The sequence below is a fragment of the Camponotus floridanus genome, unplaced genomic scaffold (assembly GCF_003227725.1).
Source record: "Camponotus floridanus strain SB8 unplaced genomic scaffold, Cflo_v7.5 scaffold10, whole genome shotgun sequence".
Taxonomy (NCBI): domain Eukaryota; kingdom Metazoa; phylum Arthropoda; class Insecta; order Hymenoptera; family Formicidae; genus Camponotus; species Camponotus floridanus.
In genome coordinates, this window is record NW_020229215.1 from 165,702 (window position 1) to 190,542 (window position 24,841).

The following is a 24,841-nucleotide window of genomic DNA, read 5'->3' on the forward strand; positions in this document are numbered from 1 at the left end:
TTATTTAAAAAATTAATGTCATCTACGGTGATCACTTTAGCATTACGTGTTGCCACGAAGCGAGCGTTTTATTTTCTGAGTCATCTTGTACTAACGGAAGTCCATGGACCGATGAACCATTTGGCCCGATCACAGTTCATTCCTCGTTCGAAACAAGGGATCTCCGTGTCCGGTCTCTCTTTGGGATTGCAAAATAATTCGCTACCGTCAGCGCATGCCACTCGTCTAATTTTCAAACCATTTCCACATTCCGCAGAGCACTACAACAGTGACAAGTAAGTCTATACGCTGCATATCTCCCGAATAAACGTATATATTTTATTTTTATTTTAAAGACAAAAAGTATAAAATATATAAAATTCAATGTTTGTGTCAAATATACATATTTTTATACCAATTGTCATTGAAAATATTAGATTATGTATTTAAAGTATATCGAATGTGAATATTCTTAAAATGCATGAGAAGAATCTATAATTTTTGAATAAAAATATTCTTTTTTAAATTTAATGTTTGCTTATGCTTAGAAAAATTAAATCAACAATGTATGTATTTTATACTTTAGAAGACCATTCTGAGTACAGCCAGGGTGAATGATGTCCTATGTCCGTTACTGCATTACAAGTTGTAATTTCGCACGCTTTTTCAGATTCCGGCTTATTGGCTAGTGAACAAGGTTCTCCGGTCGTTATGCAAGTTACTGTTCGATTTCGGATTCCACGACCGCATGTCGTCGAGCACTAAAAAGTTAGCAATTATGTGACAAATCAGACGCTCGATAAATAGAGGAATTGAAATCAATTTTGATAGTATAAAACAAAAAGTTCCGTTAATGTCATTTAACTACTCGTTAGAGAATCATAAAAAGCGAAAAAATATTGGCATAAAATTAATAATAAAGAATTTATAAAAAATTAATTTTATAATATATTTATATAATGGAATTTTATTATTGCGCTATTATTCGTCGAAACTACATAATAATTTTTGAGCTCACATTTTAATATCTTTTTAACTAGTCTGTATCGCGTTACACAGACATTTTAATAAGAGATTAAGATAAGAGATTTCTATTTTCTAATTCCTCATTTTCTGACCTACTTCCTAAACTGCTAAAGATAAGCGTCAACAAAAGTATTTAACAAATTAATGACTCACCGGACTCCAAATGGTCACTTCCCACCTGGGTGCGTCGTGTTGTGAGAGCATATGCCTCAATTTTGGGCCTACGACAGGGCCTGCGACAGGGGGCTCTGTGTTGGGACAGGGGGGCAGATTGCAAGCTTCCGTGGTGTTCAGATCTAGCGGTTGAATGCACGCACCGGCAGCGACGGGTATTGTCAATCTTGCATTCAACTCCTGAACGCATTCGATTTTCCGCGTTCTGATGCCTTCTCCGCAAGTGACCGAACATTTGCTCCACTGCTCGACTCGCCATCTAATAACATTTCCATTTCATTGAATACGAGAATTAAACTATCTGAATAAATTAAATTCCAAATATAAGATTATCTTTTATTTTTGTTTTATCAGAAATTCCTTAATATTTGACTCTTTTCTCAGCAAAAATGATTAAGCATTGCAAGTTCTCGATTTTTAAGCAATTAAATACGTGATAAAAGAATATCGATCTTGTGAATGTATTAAAAAAATTAAGTGAAAGAAGATACGATGATGATCGGAGGATTTATTGGAAAATCACTATGAATAAAAAATATATCGATGTACAATAGATACCTGGCGGAGCAAGGATGATCGTTGCATCGCAGCGGGGGAGGATTCGGTTTTGCCACGTTGCGACAACGTTTATCATTGACAGGAGTCTGATTACTCTCACGAATGCACTTTAGAATCGTTGAACGTATGCCTGTAAATAAAGATATAGCGAATAGCTTAAATGATGTGAGTCAAGTTTTCTTATTTGATTCTCGATTAATTAAAATTTTATTTCCTTGGCAAAAAATTGATATTAGCCTTGTAGGAAAATTGTTAATATAAGATATAAAATATTATTTTAATAGAATTCTATTAAAATATAATTTCAAAATGACAAGAAGATTAAAAAAGATGAAAAGAATAAGATTATAATTCTGTAGCTTAAATTGCAAAAGACTTTTCATTTTCAATTAATTAAATCAGTTAAATTCATTTTCAGCTAATAAAAAATAATAAAAAAATCATTAATTCCTTATCTTATTGTTATTAAGGAAATTTCAATTTCTCATTAATTAAAAAATTAATGGATAAAATAAAATGCGAGAGAAATAGCTTGTATTATGATCGACATGTATTATGATCATCGCGTTCTTTTTCTTCATTGCTTTCCGCCCGTATCGTGTCAATTTGAATTACGACATTTATTTAAATCACAGCATCGACTAACGGATGCTGTCACCTGTAATGTCTATATGTCAAATAAGTGAGCATGGAGCGAATATCAATTATAATTTCCGGCTAGAGCATGCTTTAGCATATCTTGGTAAATGTTTACGTCTACAGTCGTCTGTTTCATTCATTTATATTTTTCATTTTATTTATCTAGTCCGATTTATATAAAATGATTTTTAAACGCATAGATTTTTTTCATTATTGTATAAAGTAGATTCAAAATATCTCATTCGAAATATTTGATTATCACACGCTAAAATATGTACAATTGTACCGAAACGAACATATCTCGGGTCACTTCCCACGCAATGCCACGGTGATGTCTAGACAAAGTCGTTTTCGTAATGACCTTAATTATCCAGGCGCTTTTTGCTTAATTGTCCGTTTAATCGACTTCTTACGACAGATCCAAAATGATGACTTGAAATTACATGGCCTTTTTACATCGACGACATTTTACATTATCGTTGAACTTTACATTGAAATATGATATAACTATCATACATACTTTCAATTTATATATTTTGCAATAATATTTATTTTTTATTAGCGATGAATTATTGTGTATTCTCTTCAAGAATGCTTTTATTATACTAGAAAAAATATCGCAAGAAGTAATTAAATGTTATAAGTAAATAATTATAAATAAATAAATAATTAAATGTTATGGAAACATGCCTCATATATTAGGGAAATGCTTATACATCAAGATACATGACGGTGACTATTAATTTGACCAACAAGCTTTATACTATGGCGGTCACATAATTAAACATTTATGTTATATAATCATAAATATTTAATCGCATGCAATTTAGAATATATTTCGCGTAAATTAATAGTACTTATTTGCTAAATTCATTTATTTCGCGGACACTGTAATATTTCATAAAATATATGAGAGATACACGAAAATGCATTATCAGGGATACAGAAGTTAATATCGAACGAAATTCAATATCAATTTCAACGTTGGAATTATAATATCGCATATCACATCTCAAAAATTACATGTGTTGAAATATTTATCAGTGTTCGCACAATCTAAGCATAATAAAATTTCGTTTCCACCTTAAAATTCCATAAAATCGCGAAATATGAATTTTACTGAAAATTTTTTATTTTTCCAAACTATCACTCATTATTTGCCATATACTGAATAAATCGACATTTTAATTATTTTATTTCTAAATCACTAATGCCTTTTATTAAATAATATATCACCAATATGAAACTTTTCCTGTTACAATACACAATATTCTAGCACACAAGTATTACTTGATATTGATTACGTGCGATTAATTATTGCATTCTTACCTCCTCCGCATTCCTTCGAGCAAGGAGAGTAGCCGATTATTTTCCAGGCAAACTTTTTTTTCTTTTTCTTCATCGTCTTTGACTTTAGCTTATTACCCACTATCACGGTAGTCGGCGGATCCGTCACCTCTTCCTTCCGTCCGCCGTGTAGATTGCGATTGCGACGCGTCGGAGATAAATCGGTTCGTCGATTTGATCTGGAAGATAGAAAGAGCAACGTGCTGTACGAACGAAGACAAATCGTGCAGTTTGATTCGCGAGAAGCTCTCATAGATTCCTGTGTCATGCAAAGGAGTATCGGCGAAATCTGAGTCGAACGATCGCTGCATGAAAGACTTGCCACAAGATATATTACAGATGTTACAATAAAGATAAAAACGAAAAATTAAATGTTAAAGATGAGAAATGCAAGAAAAAGGAAAAAAATGTAAAATTATTCAATATAATTAAACTATAAATATATCTAATATATCTAATAAACTAATATGCTATAAATACACAATTTGTAATTTTAATATTTGATGTTAAGAGAGCATCTTTGAGAATCAGTATCTCCAATAACTCGTGTAATATATCGCTATAGAGATTTTAATAAGAGAGTGTGTGTGTGTATTTACATTCTTGTAACTGGTACCCGCACGGTCACATGAGCATCTGGACTAGGTATCTCATTGCCCCGATCATTCGATCCTGCGGAAAGAAATAAAGCATTATAAATTTATGATCTATAATTGGCGATTTTTAATTATATATAATTAATTGTCGAGGAAGCGATTACCTGCGATAAGCAGCGGCGGTGCAATCACCGCTTTACTATCCGGCACTTCCTGTATAGGTAGCATGTATTTGTACACAACGCCTGAATTTAATTCTATGGATAAAATCTATGAAATGTATGAACAATAATATTAGTAACAAAGATTCAATTATGGATCAAAAGGTTTAAATGCATTAAAAAAAAAATATATATATATATATATATATATATATATATATATATATTACGTAAATGAAAATTGCAATGCAAATATAAAATATACAAATAATAAATCAACAAATAATAAATAATAAATCATATAAAAAGCAAGCAACAATTACTTTATCTTCAAATTATATAAAAATGGTATTGGTAATTACATAATAAATAAGTAAACAAAATTAGAGAGATAAAAATTTATGAATAAAATTATGTTCGTAAACTTTCCTGTAACATAAATTATCTACATAATTAAACTGCTCTGGATAATTAATCTGCTCTGGATACGATTAACGAAAAGACGATAATGTAGCAGTACCTCTAAATGTAAAGACTCGTTCAACGGTCCAGTCGCTAAGATACACTCCATACGGTTTCTATCGCCCCTCTGGTATGTTAATGTCGTACCAGCCGCTTTATAAGTACCACTGGGACTGTAAGACCGCGGACCGTTTAGGATGTAACTGCCGTTACTGTCTTTCAACGCTGCGAATAGATCGATCGTTTGTTAACCAGCATACCACTATTGTAGCATCGCGAGTAAAAACCGTCGCTTAATATTACTCGCCTCTGCTTTTACTAGTATATTACTAACATTTTACTCCAGAAGTAAAAAAGTTTATGATTATTAGCGATTATCAGTGATTATTTTTATCGGATTATTTTTTTCTAATGTAACATGATCTTTTTAAATAAAAAATTTAAGAGAAAAGAAGAGGATATTATAACTAATATTTTTAACTAATATTTTTATATTTTATAACTAATATTTTTATTTTTAAAATTATTGTTTTAATTTCTTGAAAAAATGCATTAAATCAAACAAATGCAATTTTGTCAATCGATTTTGTTGATTGAATAATAAATTGTTGATTGCAAGTTTCCAATGCTGTTGCATCTAATCTACTTAGGAAACATAGAAGATGCGATCTCCCTTCAATTTTGTCAAACTCAATTCTCAAGTTCTATTCCCGATATATTCCAAGACTGCATTTCACGATATTTCTAGATAGAGATATTAAATAGACTCTTATTCTCTAACATATAAAAATATATTTTTTTTATATGTTTTTCAAAGAAATTTTCTAAAAATGATTTTGTTAAATAAAAAAATTTTTCTTTAAATCAGAAAAATGATAATTACTTTATATTAATTCATAAAGTTATTTTACATTGATAAATCATCAATGTTACCTAAAAAATTGCTGCTGAACCGTAGCTCGGATATGTTGAGTGACATGGCGCCCTTTGGAATCGTGGTCACTTGCTGATGACCCTTGGGCAAATTCGGTTCCATGAAGATACCTTCGAACAATCTGCATTCCTTACCCTGACCACCACACACACCGCAGGCATCCATCGTCACTCCGGATCCCACTACCCCGTCACATCCTACGGGCTAAATGACAAACACAAGTTTCCAGTGCAAGTTTCCAGTGCTGCTGCACCTAATTCACTTAGGAAACATAGAAGATGCAATCTCCCTTCAATTTTGTCAAGCTCAATTCTCGAGCTCTATTCCAAGACTGCATTTTACGGTATGTTTTTAGATAGAGATATTAAATAGACTTATTCTCTCTAACATATACAAATGTATTTTTCTTTCATGTTTTTTAAAGAAATAATTTTCTAAAAATGTTCTAGATGTTTATCGAAAAAAAAACCGACTGTGTTAAATCAAAATAACAAAAAAATAACTGAGAAACACACGGGCTTATTATTTTTTGTACAGTGCTTGGGAAACTTGTCAAATTCGGAGAAGTTCCTAGCATTAGATAATAAACGCCTGGTGTATCGAGCGTAAGGTACAATGAACCCCGATGCCGACAGGAAAAAGAAATGAAAGAGGGGGTCGTCGTGCGCGGCAAAGGGCCGAAAGCACGATTAAATGTACGGGTCAATAGCGATCTCGTCGATCGTATCGTATCGTATCGCACCCCGGTCGGTCATTAATTTCCGGCATCGTTCCTCTCGCATATCGCTCGCGCTATTCATACCTTGCATTGTCCGGCGACGCAGAGCCACCGTTCGCCGCTGCGTTCCGTCAAAATCCCGTTGCTGCCGCGTCCGCGAAGATTCGGAGCATCGCAGGGCGTGCCATCCATTACTGCCGGTTCAAGCGTTGCGTAAAAACGCTCGCCGACTGCACGGCAATTGAGCGCGCAGGAGTTCGGCGCTGGAGAACAACAGTGATCGCGATTAGGCCAGGCGGAAGTTAGGTCACCGGGCCTGGCCGTTAGGCTACGCGTCATCGTCGCATCGGTCGGACACCGACGTCACCGGCTCATTTAAATATCGCACAAACGTGCCTTCTTGTGTTATTTTATAAAATAATATTTTATAAAATCGCACTTTTCGAAAGGCATAGAATTTTACATATGTATCTTATATATTTTGTATACTTCGACATCATTAGATATTAAAATTGATAATCGGCATATCGTGACGATCAGCTGATTACTTGAAATTTTTTATAATTTTTTTATAATTCTCATATATAATATAATAATAATGAGTAAATTAAATAATAATAATAAGGAACGAATTAAATTAGACTCTTGAAATTAAATCGATAGTGTAAAATTAATTTCTTCAAATTTTAAATTTTCTCCCGTAATGTTAAGAAATATAAAAAATATATTAAAATTCAAATTATTATATCTATGTGAATAAAAAAAAGAATAATCTTCCTTTTCTATAATGTAATTATTCAATTATATTATTAATTAAAGGATATTTCCTAGAGAGCGGTCTTTCTTTGCCTATCTGAAATTGGAAATTATCACGTCATCGTTTTCAGACTCACCGTCCACGAAGGGTACCCAGACGTAACTGCGACCCTTATACGTCTTCACATTGTACTTGGCGCACTGTTCTGCCCGCAGGTCTTCCGCAAAGTTCGGGCATTCCTGCACAAACGCATATTGGATTAATTAAACTTGCAGTAATTAAGAATCGATCGAGAGGGAGGACGGAGGGGAGACGATGGTCGTCGAGAAAGAGACGGTCCGGTTTCCGGGGAGGAAAAAAAAACCCGGCGCGATCGATCGCGTCGCTTTTTACAGCACGTCGTGCTTTTCCCAAAGCGCCGAGGGTAAATAAAGGTAAAATTATTTGCGGCCAGGCGAAAAAAAAGAAGAACTCGCATTCCGAGCCGCCGTGCACGCCGAGAGGAAGTTCGTATATTCGCGCAAACATGCGAATACCGGCACGTGTAGTGTGTTACGTGCGCGGCCGCATTGCAATTTCCGGGTAGACTATTAATTGCCGGCGAACGAAACGGTGGTTACTTTGCCCGGGGGCATGTTTGCGAATCGCGAATGCAGCTCGGAAATGTAGTCCCGGGTATCGAGCTCGAAGATAAATATTACTGCACGAGGCGCCGCCGCTTTTTTTCCCAGGTAATAACGGATAACGAAGCCGTATGGTTCGGTTAACTTTTCAAGCCAACTTCATTGTATCGCTATTTTAATTTCAGAAGCAATTCAAAGCGATTTTAATTTAAAGCTTTAACATTAACGAAAATTGTTATTTTAACAAGAGAATATTTTAAACTGGCAACAATGTGCAAAATAATACGTATAATTGGCCAGGAACACCGATGAGTCTGATCGGAACGCGTCGAGAAGTAAACAGACCTTCTTGTAAAATTTTTATTACCACGAAGGACTAATCGACACCAGCAAAGCATTCTTCTCTCTCCCTCCCTTTGTTCGATACCAGGCAAAGCCATCCATTACACGGGGATCTTTAGTCTCGCAGATGGTGATTATTCTTATGAATTTTACAACACACGCATGCCGGGCCATGGTATATAAATCGTCGTCGTGCGCATCCTTAATTGGCTTACGCGATGATTTGTTCGCGACTCGTGACGCACCGTCGAGAGGAAAATCCTAAGGAGCGTGCCCTACACACGCATGGGTCTACGTGATATGGACACATTCATTGATATATACGGCATCGTAGAAGTAGTGATACGTATGAGCATGTATATAAATTTTATGGACGAGCAAGTTTACATGGTTAATCGTCGGTTCAGAGCTCTAATAACCGCATAAGAAACAAGGCCACCATCCGACATGAGAAAATGGAGCGAGTGCTTATAATTCGAAAGAATGCTTACTTCATAAAAAGAATGTGATTATCTCTTTTTGCGTTGCAAATATTTTTCTTAGAGGAAATTTAAATTTTAGATTAGAGCATCGATAAAATTACACAGATACTGATATAATCATAATTGACTAATCAACAAGATACTATTTATACGAACTAATCTCATTGTAATGTCATTTCGAGAAACTTCGCAAAAATATATCTCTAAAATAATTCTTCAAATGCATATGCTTTATATTCTAGTATCTGGTTTTTATACAATTTAAAATTTTAATAATTTTAAAATTAATTTAATTAATTTAAAATTGTTTAAAAAATTTTTAATTAATTTAAAAATTCCTCTAATTTTTCTCAATAAAAGCGAAAATTATGCGACGACTTACCTGTGTATTACACGTGTGGTAGCGCTTATATGTGCCGATACAAATAGGTCTGACGCTACTCGTATCATTCTCCGAGATAATACTTCGTCTTCTTAAGAGTCTCCTAAAATGAATCGCTCGCATTAGCTCATACATCGACTCAAACGAGTGAATGGCACGCAGTGTATCTTGATTTTTTTAATGGCGAGTGTATAAGTTTTTTATACAGCATCATGCTAATCTCGAGATCAAAGGAGAGAGACTTTATGCGATAAAAATGAACGAATCGATTACCTGCGCATCTCATTTAATAATGTTGCTGTGCTATGCGAAAGAAACACACACGATTATGCTTATTATTGCATGGAAGGATAATTGCTCGATATATTGTACTTTTTATATTTTCTGTAAAATCGAGTACAATAATTGGAGTACTTAAATTTATATTTTTTCTCTCTCTTTTTCTCTCATAAATTATTTTATCTTTATTTAAACATTTTAATATCAATTAAATTGCCCCCTTAATTTTTATTATCTGAGGTGATTCAGTAATTTTTATTGTATTAAAGGGAACTCAAATTTAAAGCCACGAAACGATTTGCAATTACGAGAAATTGGGTATCCCTCATTTACTATAGTGAACTCGTCGCAAGATTTATACTGCAAGTCACGTAACGGCTCACAGTAGCGTTACGAAGGTGTAAATGTCAGCGGCGATAACAACACGTTTCTGCCCCCGAGAGAAACTCGCGAGAGTCCTTCTCTCTTTTTCTCTCTCTCTCTCTCTCTCTCTCTCTCTCTCTCTCTCTCTCTCACTCTCAACGGCCTGCCGGTATATAATCTTCTTACGCTACTGATCCGTAATTTGCACGCTGCTTTATAGCTAACCGGACAGAGCATATAGGGTGTGCGGAACTTGTATGCTAAACTTGTATCTTCTAACTTGAAGCATATGAATTTAAATCACTCACAAATACTTTTTATTTTAATTCCATATTTTTTTATTCTTTGAGCTATTTTTTTATTTTAACAAATATATAATCTTGAAATAAAATTTTACCAACGACAAAATTCGTTTAAAAAATAAAGTTTCAAAGGGAACACATTGTATTTACTTAAGTAAGTAACGGTTCGTCAATTCGGTTTCAAATTCATATGCATGAGTGCATAGTAAATATTTATACGAATATATGGCAGTATACAATCTTAATATAAGTTTCAAATAAGATAAAAAGTTTCATCGACGCTCTCATGTTTATGATGTAAATAAAAATATATATGTTTATGTTATAATATATAAATACTATCCTATAAGAGAAAACTGTCTATATTTTATTCAAAGGTCTATATTTTATTCAAAGATAAAAAAAAACACGTTTTATAATATTGCAAATAATTTTTCTTCAAAAGATAAAAAATACATTTAAAAATCAATCTTCAGACTTATTCTTCTTGCTCTATATTTTATTTAAGAAAGTTTTCATTAAAAGATTTTAAATAAAAATCTAATATATTTTTATGGCTGCTACATAACATGCTGTATTATAGTACAAAAGAAAAGAATTAAATAATCTGTTTAATAAGATACGCGAGATTCGCGACGAATCCGAGGCACCCTGTATGCGTTTTATGGATAGGAAGAAACCGAAGAAGATCGATGGTGATCGATCAATTGAGGAGCAACTTGTAGGAATAGCGTACTCGCGCACGTGAGTTCAAAGTTCCGCGCGGTTATGCAGCGACTTCGCCTTGCGAGTGCTTATGATCTAAATTGCGCGAGACCCTAACGGTATCGTGAGGCGTGTGATTATTGTTAGAATCGACCGGGCATTATCGCAAGGTGCTTTGCATTCGAACCGCGATGCCATACGATTACCGGTCCCGTCATGACCTCCCGCAAAAGATGCGTGGCCTCCCCCGTCCCGCGAGGACAAAGGTGAAGCAAGGTGTGGAAATCATTAATTGAGCGTGAAGATATTTGGCGTACCATATGGTGTTCGATCTTCGTGCTTAACAAGCGCTCGTCGCTTTTATCTTATTTAAAAACACGAACAAGTGTGAAACGTCAAGGAAATCAGCTGTAATTTATGTTTATAACATCGTGCATTTTTTTTTCTTATTAAATTGTCAGCTTTATAATATGATCGGCTGTGTCATTTAGCATTTTATATTCATTGTGTATATTTTAAGATTTTTGATATAATTCATATTATATTAATGTGCATACACACTCACCGTAAAGGAATGCATTCTCGAGATTGAGACTGGACACCAGTGCCACATGATCTGGAGCATTCGTTCCACGAGCTCCATGTGCCCCAAGTTCCTCTCACCCTATTATCACGTCCAATTCCAAATTGTGTTCTTTCTTGTAACATATGATACACCTGAAAAAATCAACACAGTTGCATTAATCAATCTTTTAGCGAGCGATAATTTTGAAATTTAGAAGCAAAATTTATTTTAAAATCATAAAAAAGATAACAATTTTCGCAAATAAAAAGAAAAAGAACTTGGTATATGTATGCATTTTTACATTAATAATAACAATGCAAATTTATAAAAACTGCATTTCATTAAAATCTATATCTATATATATTTTATCTTTCAAAATTTACAATACTTTTCTATTAAATAACTTGTATACACTTGATCATAATTTTATATAACAAATATATGTTTATATAAAATTATCTTGAGAGATATTATTTCTGGATCTTCAGTTATCATCTCTGTATCTCTATCTTTTTACAAGAAATATCTTCACGCTCGCGTGAAGAGCGATGATAGATTTGTAGAAAAAAAAGTAGCAAGTATCCAGGTGGTAATTAAACGATGGAGATAGATGGAAAAGGATAGTATGCCTCTAGTATTCCTGTTAATCACACGCCGGCATCATAGAGCACAAACTGTTTGTTCGGTAATTAATATCGCTACCGCGAATGAGATTCCAATTAGACCGTGCGCTTCGGTATCGTGGACTCTTGTCGTGATTAATTAAACGAAGGATCGATTACCGTATTGCATACACAGAGCTGAATTTACAGTACTTCGATCTATCTCTGAGCACCACGGGCTGTCCGTTGTATTAACTTCTGCCGGAAGTTCGCTAATGTAGCATCGCTCTACGGTAAGAAAGGCTCGATTCTCACGTGAAGATTTCCCGTGCTTCACGCTTCATATCCGATCCTCCCTCCAATCAGGCTCGTCTAATTAATCAAACGGACGAGTCGCATATCTCATGCTCGCACGCGAATTATACGCGTAATATTTCGAGCCTGGAATACAAATTGTCGATTTCGACGAACCTCGCGCGAGACGAATAACAACCGTTAAATCTTGAACGGCTTCTTAAATGCGACTTTTGTTCCACCCACGTTCGTCGACCGTTGCTAGATCACTTCTATTTTTAACGGGCCGATAATGATTCAGATTTCGTAGAGGAGAAAATACATTACGCGCGATTAAATTTTTCGTAAACATCATGCAAAAATATACGTCTTTGCTAACGGCGAATTTTGGATTCGGGCGGGAGCATTTAGTCGCTTTTTTGTAAGTCGTTAACCCCGAGACCAACAGACTAATACTTCCTTAATGCCCCGGCATTAACTCCGGAACGTTAATCACAGCACTTATACAGTACAGCCGTGCACATAGAGGAAAATATATACTTCACGTTAGATATACATAAAAAAAAGTTTATAATGCAATATAGAGAACCAAAAGTTGATTGAGAATAAATTCATAGTGCAAAGACACAGTATTAAACAATAATAAAAAAAACTGACTATACGATTTAATCGAAATTAATCAGAGTCGAGTCAACATTTTGTTTAAAATCAATGAAAATTATGGGAAAATGATACATGCATCTTAAAAATAACAGATTATGATTAAATATTATTCGTATTTAAAAAAGATTTAAAAAAATTAGCTAACGAAAAAAATATTTCTTACAGAAATATCCAGATATACAAATTCTAAGAAATCCACAATGTATGAAATATTATAATAATTATAATTAAATAAATAATAATTAATAATAAATAATAATTTAATAAATATTATAATAATTATTTCCGACATTTTATATTCTTCTTATTGCAATACCGATTCGGAAACATGCATATACATATCAAACACTTCAGAGAGGCGACCTTGACGTAAGCTCTTGCGATAAGGGTCGCAGGTGTGACTTCAAGTGGCAAGAATGCGCCGCGTTTTCTAGGCCGTGCCGTCTATTTTCGTGTCATTCGTAATGCCACAACGTTTTCCAGAATAAACAGACTTCTTAAGTGTAATTATAACATGATACCGAAGGAACAACGCCGGCAATACGTAATGTTTGCATTCTCAAGCTGTGCGACACCGTGGCCTTGCGCTTTGCGCCAGTGTAATTTAGGAACTTTTCCTCGGTGTCGATTAATTATCCTCTCGGCGCAATGCCACCCAGTATAGTGGCCATGTAATTGCATATTAATTCTCGCAGATGAATTGAATTAATATGCGCGCACGGTGAAGGTTTTTATTGAGGAGATCGGACAGAGATCTCCATAATAATCAATTGCGAAAGCAAATCACGAGCATTATTATTTATTAGTGTTTTTCATCATTAATATTGGTTCTCAATGAAAATTAGCTTACCAAGACTGTGTGATAAATCGATATAATTAATATCTCTTCTGTATTACTCTTTTTATTACTTATTATTATACTTATTTGTATACTTATTATTTATTACTGTATGTATATTTATTATTATTTATTAATAAAATATCCGACGATATTCTGATTAAAAACTTCTTGTTTTAAATTTTGTGTTTATATTTGAATATAGAAATTTTGTTTTTATCATTAATAATATTTTTAAAACACACATAAATTTAAATTCGGAATTCACATAAACAGAAATTTTCAAAGAATTTGGAAGAAAAATTGTCATGGATAATATTTTTATAATTTAATTTCTCACAAAAATATTTGTTTGCCAGTTAGACACATATGCTAATTACTATCAATAAAATAGAGAATATTTCTACGGAGACTTACTTCTATGGGATATTTGTCGGGCATGTGAAAGGACGAAACACCGGCCGCACTTAGTATCATCAGGACTAGAATCGATCTGCAACAAAGATAAAAGAACGCATATAAATCGATCCATTGTATAAATACGAAGATCGATGAACATAATTTACACTTTCGCGAACGATAACTATTCGCGTCGAAGCAATTATTCTTTCATCGCATCCTCTTTCGTTTGCTTTCATTGAGTTAGAAATTTCAAGAATGCGATCTTAATCTTTATTGAATGATTAACCGCGCACTTTCGCGAATGTGCAATAACGCTGGTGAATTAAAGTCGGTAATGCCAGCGATAAATTTATCTAACTCTTTGTACTCCAATTTTTTGTACTCTATATCTCTTAATACTCCATATTTTTCAATTAATACGAGAACAACTTATAACAAATAAAATAGAAAAAATGTATATATTTATAATATACATTATATAATAAAATAATTATGTAATTAGCTTATCTTTCTTCTATTAAAAATTAACGATTATTAAAATACAATATTTATAATTTTATAATTAAAAATACAAATATTTGTAAATAAAATATTTATAATTTTAAATATACAAAATATTATATTTAATTTAAGATATATGATTTCTATACTGTTATATTATTCAAAGTATCACGTGGCTGGAACGTATTTGACAAGCCTCGGACACATGTTGCTTCTGTTGGCATAATCATCAGTATGTTGATCACATACATAGATGTAGATCTTGTGATCGATATAATCGATTCGCGTCGTCTTATCTCGGCTCGATCAAACAACACTACATGTACGTCCCAATTTTTCCCACCATATACAGTCGTTCTTTCTTCCATCTCTATCTTTCGTGCATCCCAGGATCGAGGTCGACATGCAATCTCAGCATCCGTTGCTCCACGGGATAACGATGGCGCACTGCGATCTTTGCTTTTACCGCTTAGGTGGCTACGTAAACTGCAGACTAATGTCGGCTCAATTCGTCATGTTGATTGTACCAAGGTAAGCGTTATGATAGTATCTTTCAAAAGTGGGGGTATCGCGGGTAGTCTTTAAATAAACGCAAAATTGAACACATTAATTTAGTCTAAACAATAGAATAGTAGGTATGATTAATAAAATTAATAAATAGTAATCTTTATAGACAAAAAATTTCTATAATCATTATAAAAATTGATAAGATTTTTATAGAGATTTCTAATATACGAAATTTACATTAAAACACATTAGATTTCAAAAAAACGTTTTACTTTTAAAATTTTTGCATTCATGTCTATTCCCTTTTATATATTTAACGAACATTTCTGACATTCTCCCCAAGGAAAATTTCGTAGTTCAAATAATGTGTCTTATAATTATTCACAAATATATTTTTAAAAAATGCCATTCTAATAACAATCATAAATCTAAGGAGAATAATTATGTCAATATAATATATTTTTTCTAAATTTTGATATTTTTTTCTTTTTCTTTAGCTTTCAAAATGTCTTCTCAGTATCCTGAATTTTTTTCCGTCAAATTAAGAAAACAGAAGGAGTAAAGTCAGAAGTGTGAGTATGAGCGATGTTCGCTACGTAGAAAATACATATATAGGTACCGCGAAGTATGCTGATGCGCCTTCATGCGCGCAAGAAGCGCAACTGTCTTGTCGCTTCTCCATACTAATTATTCATGAGCGTTAGCTTAAATACCGTCTGCGAGTTGGGAAACGTACGCGAACAAATAGAAAACGCACACGGCGATGATAGGTCGCTGATGCGTGCAGACGGCAGCCGCCGTATCATCTCTCCGCGGAAATTATTCAAAAGCGTGCAAGCTTTAAATAAAGATATCGATGCAAATAGGAAATAAAATAAAATGCAAAATAATTTTGACAAGTCGCTCGATTTATGCATTTATTAATTAATTTTGTAATCAAAAGTTGAGATGAGCCAAAAACTTTTACCTTTAAATTAAGCAAAGAAACATTCAACACTAATATTAATAAACAATTATTTGCAGATTATTTATAAATTATCAATATCAAAAAATATCTCTTTAAAACAAATTCACCGATTTCTTGAGTTTTCTTTAACTTGTAAAATAGTAATCGTTAATTTAGATTTTAAAAATGTTATTAAAAAGAGGGAAAGTTAATGAATATGATAACATAAATCTTGCTTTATCAGAGCGTAAACAATTAGAATTTTTTATTCCAATCAGACCGTAACGACACCTAACCTTCACACTTTAATTATTTCCAACAGATATTAAAAAAAAAATACATAATATAATTATATCATGTTTAATTACATTTAATACTTTGATAAGAAATAAATTTTGATCTATAAGTGCATTTCTTACTATTAAATGGAAAAGTTTACAAGCCAAAATTATGCATATTATATATTTGCCCACTTCATTGATCAATGTCAAGTTATTAAAAGCTGATAAGGAGTGGGGAGGAACTCAGACGAACAGGAAGTGCGTACAAACCAATGATTACACATAAGAGGGCGAAGGGGAGAGACCTCGACTGCCGCTGATCCGAATAAACTGTGCCACTAAGCACTAATAACGTTTCACTTGTTGCGTTTTCTCAGAAAGCTTAATTAATCATTAGACCATGCCGCGGAAGGGGGAAGGAGTAAGGGAAATGCAGGGTCCGAATGAGTCGCGATGCAACCGCGGGATGAGAAGAGCGAGATGCGCAGACCGCCCGTCGCGGCATTGCGTACATTACGGGAATGCGTGCGTGTGTAATCACAGAAAAACGCACTATCTCGACTTTCCACGCGATGCGCTCGTAAGTGGTGCATCCGAAGGGCGGCATGGATCTCGCATTGCGATGCAGCGTGTTAGTTGGCAACGGCCAACAAGACGCGTGGGTTCTTCTCGGCAAAGCTGAGAGCTTCGCGAGCTCGCTTCAAGAAGATTGCGCGAGATCGGAAACGAGGAATTTTGATTTTTATCCACGACCCAATCGAGCGAGAGACTCACGTCGTCGTTCATTCACCTTCGCGCATTAATTCTAAAATCGCTATAATATGTGCTATCAGATAGGGCATTTGAACTAGAAAGTAGTCAATATTTATCTAATGCATCGAATAAAAAACTAAAGTATCAGGCTCCTGTTGATCATGTGATTTCAAAAACGCGACTGTATAAAAAATCAAAAATTAACAATCAGTTGGATTATTTTCGATAATAATATTTTTTTAGTAATTGCATATCAAGAGAATCCGAGTTTATTCTGAGATAGAAAATTTACAGTAATTTTCAGTTATTCGAGATTTCTTTTAAGTGAGTTTTAGCTCTTTGAGCGAAACGACTCCAAAGAATTCTATCATACCATGTAACATATCTAAAGTTTAAATGTCCTTTAAGATTTCATCATTTGATCTTGATAATAGTTAAGTAGCTTATATAAAAAAAAATCGATATTCGAAATATAAAATATTTTGGTAATAGTTGTTAAGACATTAAAATATAAATAAAAATATGCATTACATCTATTATAATTAAAAATTCTCATTTTCTTTTAGACTAATGTAAAATAAAAATCGAATTAAATACAAAAATTGCTATAAATAAGTATATACTAATTTATATAATTTAATTCTGAAGAAATTAAATTTCACAGGAGTAAATTTAAATCCAAAGAATACTGATGATATTTATAAAAATGACATTTATATTCATATTCACATTTTTTAATAGAAATTAAAACAACAGTATCATCTAATTCCCTTCAATTTAATTGACATTAAATCTTGGACTTTCTGTATCAATTTGCTTCCGCAATCGCTCCTTTTCCGTACTGTTTAAAGTACGGTAGGTCTTCAGTAGAGATTCCGCGCTTATCAGCGACAATATGATCACGAATTGCGCTTCGCGATGCAAGTTGTAATGCAAATACATTCTTGCCGAAGGATCGATCTCCGCAACAAGAGCCTACAATGTTACGGGCAGCTATGAACCGTATATCCGCGACCCGTTACGACTTCCCGTATCACGCGGCTCGTCTATCGCGGCTCGTATCTTGCACTTACAACAAACAATGCCAGTCTTGTACTCAATAGCGTAGGAATGCGAAAAATCGATCAATAAGAAACAGCAGCTCGCCTCGGCCGGCTTTATAAACCCGGCTAGAATCTTTCTATTGAAGGCGAGAACAGCACATCAATAGCACGCCACCATAAAGTCGAGGAGGTCTCAATGGATCCCATTAAGAAGAATGTCGAGCTCGCTTTTTGTCGTTAGAGCGAAATTACTAACGCTGTATTCGATGCGACTCGCCACTTTCGCAGATCTATTCTGTAATATCTGTTTGTAAACACATTAATATATATATATATATATATATATATATATATATATATATATTCTATTTAATTATATTTTAAATAGAATATTTAATTATATTTAAATTGAACAAAGAGTGAGCGAAGATTATAAAAATATATTTAATCGATAACTATATAATTATGTTTTTATCAAATTCAATAAAAAAAATTTTAGTGCTACTGCATGCGCAGCAATCGGATAAAATCAGTGCAAGTCATTCACTGGGAATCATTACACGACGGCATCATTAAATTATTGTATTACGTGGCCAATGAACAAATTCTCTTCTAATGATATGTGCTCAGACGGAACAATTGCGGGTCGCGCGACGGGTTTAACGGCGTCATATATTAATACAAGCTTTCGCCGTGTCTTCAAGTTGCGGCTGCACATTGTAACTTTTACGGCGGTATTATAAATAAACGGCACTTGCCCCGCAATTACGGCGGATCGTAAAAATTACGCTGAGTTCTGCGCGTCCGCCGAGTAAAAAGTTATATATACCGTTGCAGTCTTAACATTGTGTATAAGCTTTCAAAGTTTGAGTTATGATTCACAATTTGAAATTATATAGATCATATTGAAATCATATAAGACAATGCAACGTTAAATCCAACTAAAATCGAACGACCATGTTTAATATGTAATTTCCAACTGTGCTGTTTTATATCTTTTCAACGGAGAGCTCTCTCTCAAGTATTCCCCCGTAAATTTCTCATATTTTATTTTAAAATATTTCGATATTATATGATGCATTTAATCTACTCTTTTCAATTTTGAATTGCCATAAAAAGTCCTCTTATTAATTTTAAAATAAAAATCATTGTTTTTTTCTCTCATTTTCAGTCAAAATTTATATGTGCCAAATTTCAAATATTCATGTTTCCCAAAGTCTTTAAGGTCTCTGATGCGGCAAAATGAGAAGACGCGAAAGCAAAAGGAAGAGATGCAGCGTTGGCATCCGGCGGCACGGGAGGCCCGCAAATTCGGTATCACGGTGGTCCTTTGAAAAGAATTTTCGTCGCCATCGGGGTTCGGATTGGAGCGATGCACACGTAGCGGGCATAAAAAGAAATGACCGTGAAATATGATGCACGATACGCGGCACGGTATTGTCTTGGGCACGAGGGCCACCGTATCCCTTCTCGAAGAGAAGTCGCCATCGGACAAGGGGGAGGAAAGGGATGTGCGTGCGAGTCTCGAATGGTCTCTCTAATGATACCGGAGCACTTCGATCGGCTTAAAGAGGATTTCTACTACTGCCCTACGACGACAGCTCGAGCTCTATCCCAATCCCGCGCGTTTAATCCTCCTCCGGATCCGCCAAAGCTCCCGTTTAAACGGAGTTACCCGTCGTTAAATGTCGCTATATTTTACTGTAATCTAATGAAAAATAAACAGCCACCAGAGAGTAGACGTAATTAGCAGCGCTATCTCCGGAAAAGTTTCTCCAGAGAAATACATTCCGATTCAAAATGAAATAAACGAGTCTAATTCTAGGTTTCTCATTAAAATTTCTTATATAAATTTAGAAATTGGTGGTTGTTTTCTTTTTTTCAAATATCAATAGAGAAATATTTGATTCGTGCATCATAAAAATCCGAAATGTAATTGCAACATACAATATGAAAGATACGAAATATGTATCAATTTACATATGACATTTTGTAATATTAACTATTTATCAACAAATTATAAAAAAATTACATAGTCGTTTTTAAAATTCTGACGAAATTGCGACGTTGTTAGCATTTGTGATAAATTTCCCAAAAAATGTAAGAAATTAGAGCTCACTCAATCTGCATCTCATGGGGTAATTCTGACGAAATATCATCAAATTGTAAATCAAATTTTATGTGTGCGTATATGCGTTGCTGTCGCACGCAGATGTGTTCGATGCGAGATACAATATGCCTTACTGGTGCACTGACTGCCTCTTACCAAGAGGCGGTCAGCGCCAATTTCCGATAACCGAAACGGCTCCGCATTGCTGCTGTTGTATTGTGTCGCAGCAATCTTTCTTTACTTCGGTGTTTATCTTTCATTTTCGAAAGGCCGCCGATCGTCGGTCTGGAACCTCGTTATATCGAGAACCTCGCCCGAAGGTGCCTTCCGCATGCGGATGGCGCCTGTGCAAAATGCTTATGATATCTCGATACGATTGAAGTATCGATACTACGCTTTCGCATCGAATATTTTTATTATTAAGTTTTTATAAAATTTGCTTATTATATTTTATTATCATTACATATTAATAAATACATTAATATATTAATATATTAATAAGAAATTTTAATATTATTAATATGATTAAAATTATTATATATATTATTTAATTTATTATTATATTATTATATTATTTAATTTATTATATTAATATATTAAATATTAAATAATTTATTATTTAAGTTATTTATTATTAAAAAATTTTATTACTAAAAAATGTTACGACATAAAATCTTGTATCCTTTTTTTCTTAATTGCATACTCTCAATAAAATAGAAAGGGAAATGACTAATGCGACAATTAAATTGAAATACCTTGCAATGGTTCGCGCATATAAATTTATTGTAAAATAAAAACATTTTATTATTATGAATTAATCCAGAATTATAAAAACATTTTATTATTATGAATTAATCCAGAATTATAACTTTTAAGTAATCAGATATGCAAAGAGAGCACTGTTAGAACCAATCATGATGAAGCACATAAACCATTCAAGGCCTTTCAATCGCGCAATAAAGATACTACAGCCGGCTCCGCATTTGTTGCGGCGCATCTGTTTAAATTTACGCCGCCACGCTGTAATGTGATATCGCAATCAGAGTAATACAGTCGCTAACTGGTCGTTACTTCGTTCATTATCGAACGTGCCGCCGCCGATCGACGCAATTCGAGGCGTCTGCCAAAGGTGTTTAGTGACCCCGTTTTAACGTTTGTTATCTGTGTTAACTGTTTCAAGGCAATCATCGTCTATCTAGGCGAGCATTGTTCTTTTCACCCGTTTCAGATCAATTCACCACGCGAGTGTTAGGCTAACAACAGCAGCCACTTAGATGATGTAACGGCCTCGTTCGACCAATAATCGACCATCATTGACTAGGTCCGCTATTACCCAGATATTCGGAGAATGCGGATACTACCCGAAGATAAAAGGGTAATTGTCGATTAAGCTTTTAGACGGAAAAGAGTTTATTAATAATTAAATATAAGATCAGTAATTAAATATAATTAATTATAAGATTCGAATATCATGCAAGAAATTGATTCAGTATAAAAAGTCGCGAATAAACAATTCCATATAATTTTGATAGAGTAAGATTAAGATTTTAGATTTTAAATATTAGAGGGAAATAAAAAATAAAGAAAAGAAAGGATTATATATAAAGTAAAAATCTAAAGTAAAAAATATATAAAGTAAAAATTATAAAAATGATAATCTAATATATCAATTTTTGAGACCAATTTATAACAAAATTTTACGTTCTAGTTTCGCTTATCAGAAGTGAAGCAATTCGGCTGAATCGATTTCCTTGTAAGACCGATGCATCCCCGAGGACCTATATATTACGTTCGCGAGGCGCATCGCACGACTTTGTAGATATGAGTTTAGACATATAGCTCGCGAAAATAGATAAGGAGACCATAGTATGTACACAGTGGCAAAAACATTCGGAAAACCGGCCTGCCAGCCGACTGCGATGGCGGGGCTTGGCGGGAAGTAAAATTAGCGCGAATCACCCGCGGGCGGTATACCTCCCTACATGAAGACGGGCCATCAGACGCCAAACAGCGTCTTGTTAGCTGCACGCACGACTGCGCGTACGTGTATCTCCGCATGAAACTTAATACATCGAAGTCAAGCCGAGACGGGCGGTTAGCTGGATCAAGAGATGGACGGGGAGATCAAGGAAAGAGGGGGGGGTGTCCATTTGATGACGGTCGGAGCGAGGGACGGAAAGGATATACTCAAGCTTAGACTCAACGTGTGACCACACGCGTGATTTGGGTCAATTTTTGGGAGCCGGATACGCGCAAACGTGGACAAGATCAGTGATAATAAAGGAGAATGTCTTCCCCCCTCCCTCTCCCATGTGGTCGCAGACTGATCCGATTAAAATTTCTCCGTAAATTATTCGATTATCACACGAGTAGTATTAATTGCCGCTAAATTTTTTTGGTAAAACAATAGACGAAAAATTTACACTTTCACAATTTGTAGAGGCAACGTTTTAAGAAATTATAAAATTATAAGTGAAATTAATTTATAAAGATATTTATAAAGAATTATAAAATCATAAGCGATTTATAAAGATACAATATTATGCAATTTGTGTATATTTACGAAATAAATTATATGTATTTATTAGTAGAGTGGTTTTCTTTCTCAAATAAAACAGTTAATATAAACCGCGGTATGTTTCAATAATTCTTTTTCTTTGCACAAGTGAAACAATTGTAAATAAATATATTAAGAAAATGAAAAAAAAAATATAAAACTAAAACATAAATTTATAATAAAATTCCAAAACCATGTAATATCGATATCTTTATGCAAATGATTTATTTATCCAAAATAATATCGATATGTGAAGTTACTGTGAATTATAAAAATCTATCGCTTCATACAAATGCAATATTCAATTTTTTCGCGCCAAGATTATATGATCCTATCGAAGATTTGATCGCAAATGTCAGAAGGCCAAGACGCCTGTTGATAAGATAAAAAATGTTAAGCTACTCGACGTACACGCGCACGGATGTCAAGAGGTCGAAAGGATTGAAAGGATCGAAAGGATCGCGAAGAAGTCAGAACAAATCCTTCGGAGGAGTCCAAGTCATCGAGTGACTCATGATTTCCTGTACAATCAGGATTTAGAAACTTAAAACCAACAAGCGAGATCCAAAGTTATTTTAATACATTTACGTGAAATATATTGAAAAAAATTTTGTCTTATTGTAATTATTTTATATATAGATTTGCCTTGTAACAATTAATTTAAATGTCAAATTATCAGTTAATTAATTTAAATGTCAATAATAAATTTTTATTGAATTAAAATCAGCGACAAAAGAAAGTTGATAATATATTCACCGAGACTACTTCATTAAATTTAACTGACACTTTATATATTTATCGGAGATTAATATAAATATTTTGAATATTACGTTACTTCTTTTGTAGACATATATGATGAAATTAATTTTCATGGTAATTTTCCTTTTATATTTTAAAATCAATTAATTCTATTCCAATGTCAATCTTTGAACAATTTTGATAAACTCTTAAAAAGTATGTAAAAACATAACAGTTATAAAATTTAATAGAAAAAATGGTTTTGCCCATGTTACCGTACTTGAGATGCATTCATGCATGTTGTCAGATAAAAGAGGTGTCGCGAATCGTTCGTTATTCGACGCGTGTAGCGTTCTCGCATCCTCCCACGCTTCTATTAATATCCGCGCACGTGTATACACGAACGTCATGCGAACACTCATGTATTTTTCCGTTTATGGGTACCATAAATACAAAGAAACTTTAATTCCCTTTTAAGAAACGCATATACGAAATATGTATTTCACAAATAAAAAGAAGAAAAAGTGTAGGAATTATATATTCATACATCAATTTTCTGCAAAATTAATTGCATATTTCAAAATAATATACTGATTAACAAATTTCATAATACAGAAAATAAATTGCGCTATATATTACGATATACTCTCTCCTATTTCATCGTATTATATATGTAATTATGTAATTTATAATAACAAAAATATTGTGTTATAATATTAAATGTTTTATCATAATATTAATTAATTAATATAATAAAAAATTGCGTACACGACTTTGTGCGACAAACATGTTGTACATGCACTGTTTCCGAGACATAAAGGATTAAAGTAAAATACCCTTGCGTGAGAAAAGTTTCAAATTCGTACATCAATTATGCATGGAATTAATTGCGAGCCACGAAACAGCATATTATGTTGGCCATTTTAAAATGACTATCGAAATAATTGAATAACAGTAAATATTCATTACATTATATTTTATAATAATATGATAATTTTACTTCAGAATTTCTCTCGCGCGTATTTTTATAATCGTATAACTTTGTACAAAAATTTATTTTTATTCTTGTTATATATCTTCCATCATTTTAATAATATGCATTGCAAATATTTTTGTAAAATTTTTCTCCTTCTTTGGAATAAAATCAAAAAATTAAATATCCTATTTAATTTTATCTTCATAATTTTTCGTGTGAAAAATTTTATTTCTAAA

General features: G+C 33.5%; 1 protein-coding gene across 4 annotated transcripts in view; it reads right to left on the reverse strand.

Annotated features, from left to right (window-relative positions):
- LOC105255339 (ADAMTS-like protein 4) overlaps positions 1-24,841 on the reverse strand; it is a 71,179-nt gene that overhangs the window by 1,375 nt on the left and 44,963 nt on the right. For 2 of the 4 annotated variants that reach the window (XM_011264568.3, XM_011264566.3), the window contains exons 3-16: positions 14,209-14,284; positions 11,395-11,546; positions 9,181-9,283; positions 7,488-7,590; positions 6,679-6,857; positions 5,876-6,080; positions 5,001-5,167; positions 4,484-4,589; positions 4,323-4,395; positions 3,706-3,902; positions 1,738-1,867; positions 1,159-1,438; positions 561-740; positions 96-260 (exon numbers count right to left, since the gene is read on the reverse strand). In XM_011264568.3, coding sequence (XP_011262870.1) covers positions 96-260; positions 561-740; positions 1,159-1,438; positions 1,738-1,867; positions 3,706-3,902; positions 4,323-4,395; positions 4,484-4,589; positions 5,001-5,167; positions 5,876-6,080; positions 6,679-6,857; positions 7,488-7,590; positions 9,181-9,283; positions 11,395-11,546; positions 14,209-14,284 — 2,116 coding nt within the window. Of the gene's footprint in view, positions 1-35; positions 261-560; positions 741-1,158; positions 1,439-1,737; positions 1,868-3,705; positions 3,903-4,322; positions 4,396-4,483; positions 4,590-5,000; positions 5,168-5,875; positions 6,081-6,678; positions 6,858-7,487; positions 7,591-9,180; positions 9,284-11,394; positions 11,547-14,208; positions 14,285-24,841 lie in introns of all 4 variants that reach the window. The other 2 variants (XM_011264571.3, XM_020028810.2) reach the window with 2 other exon arrangements.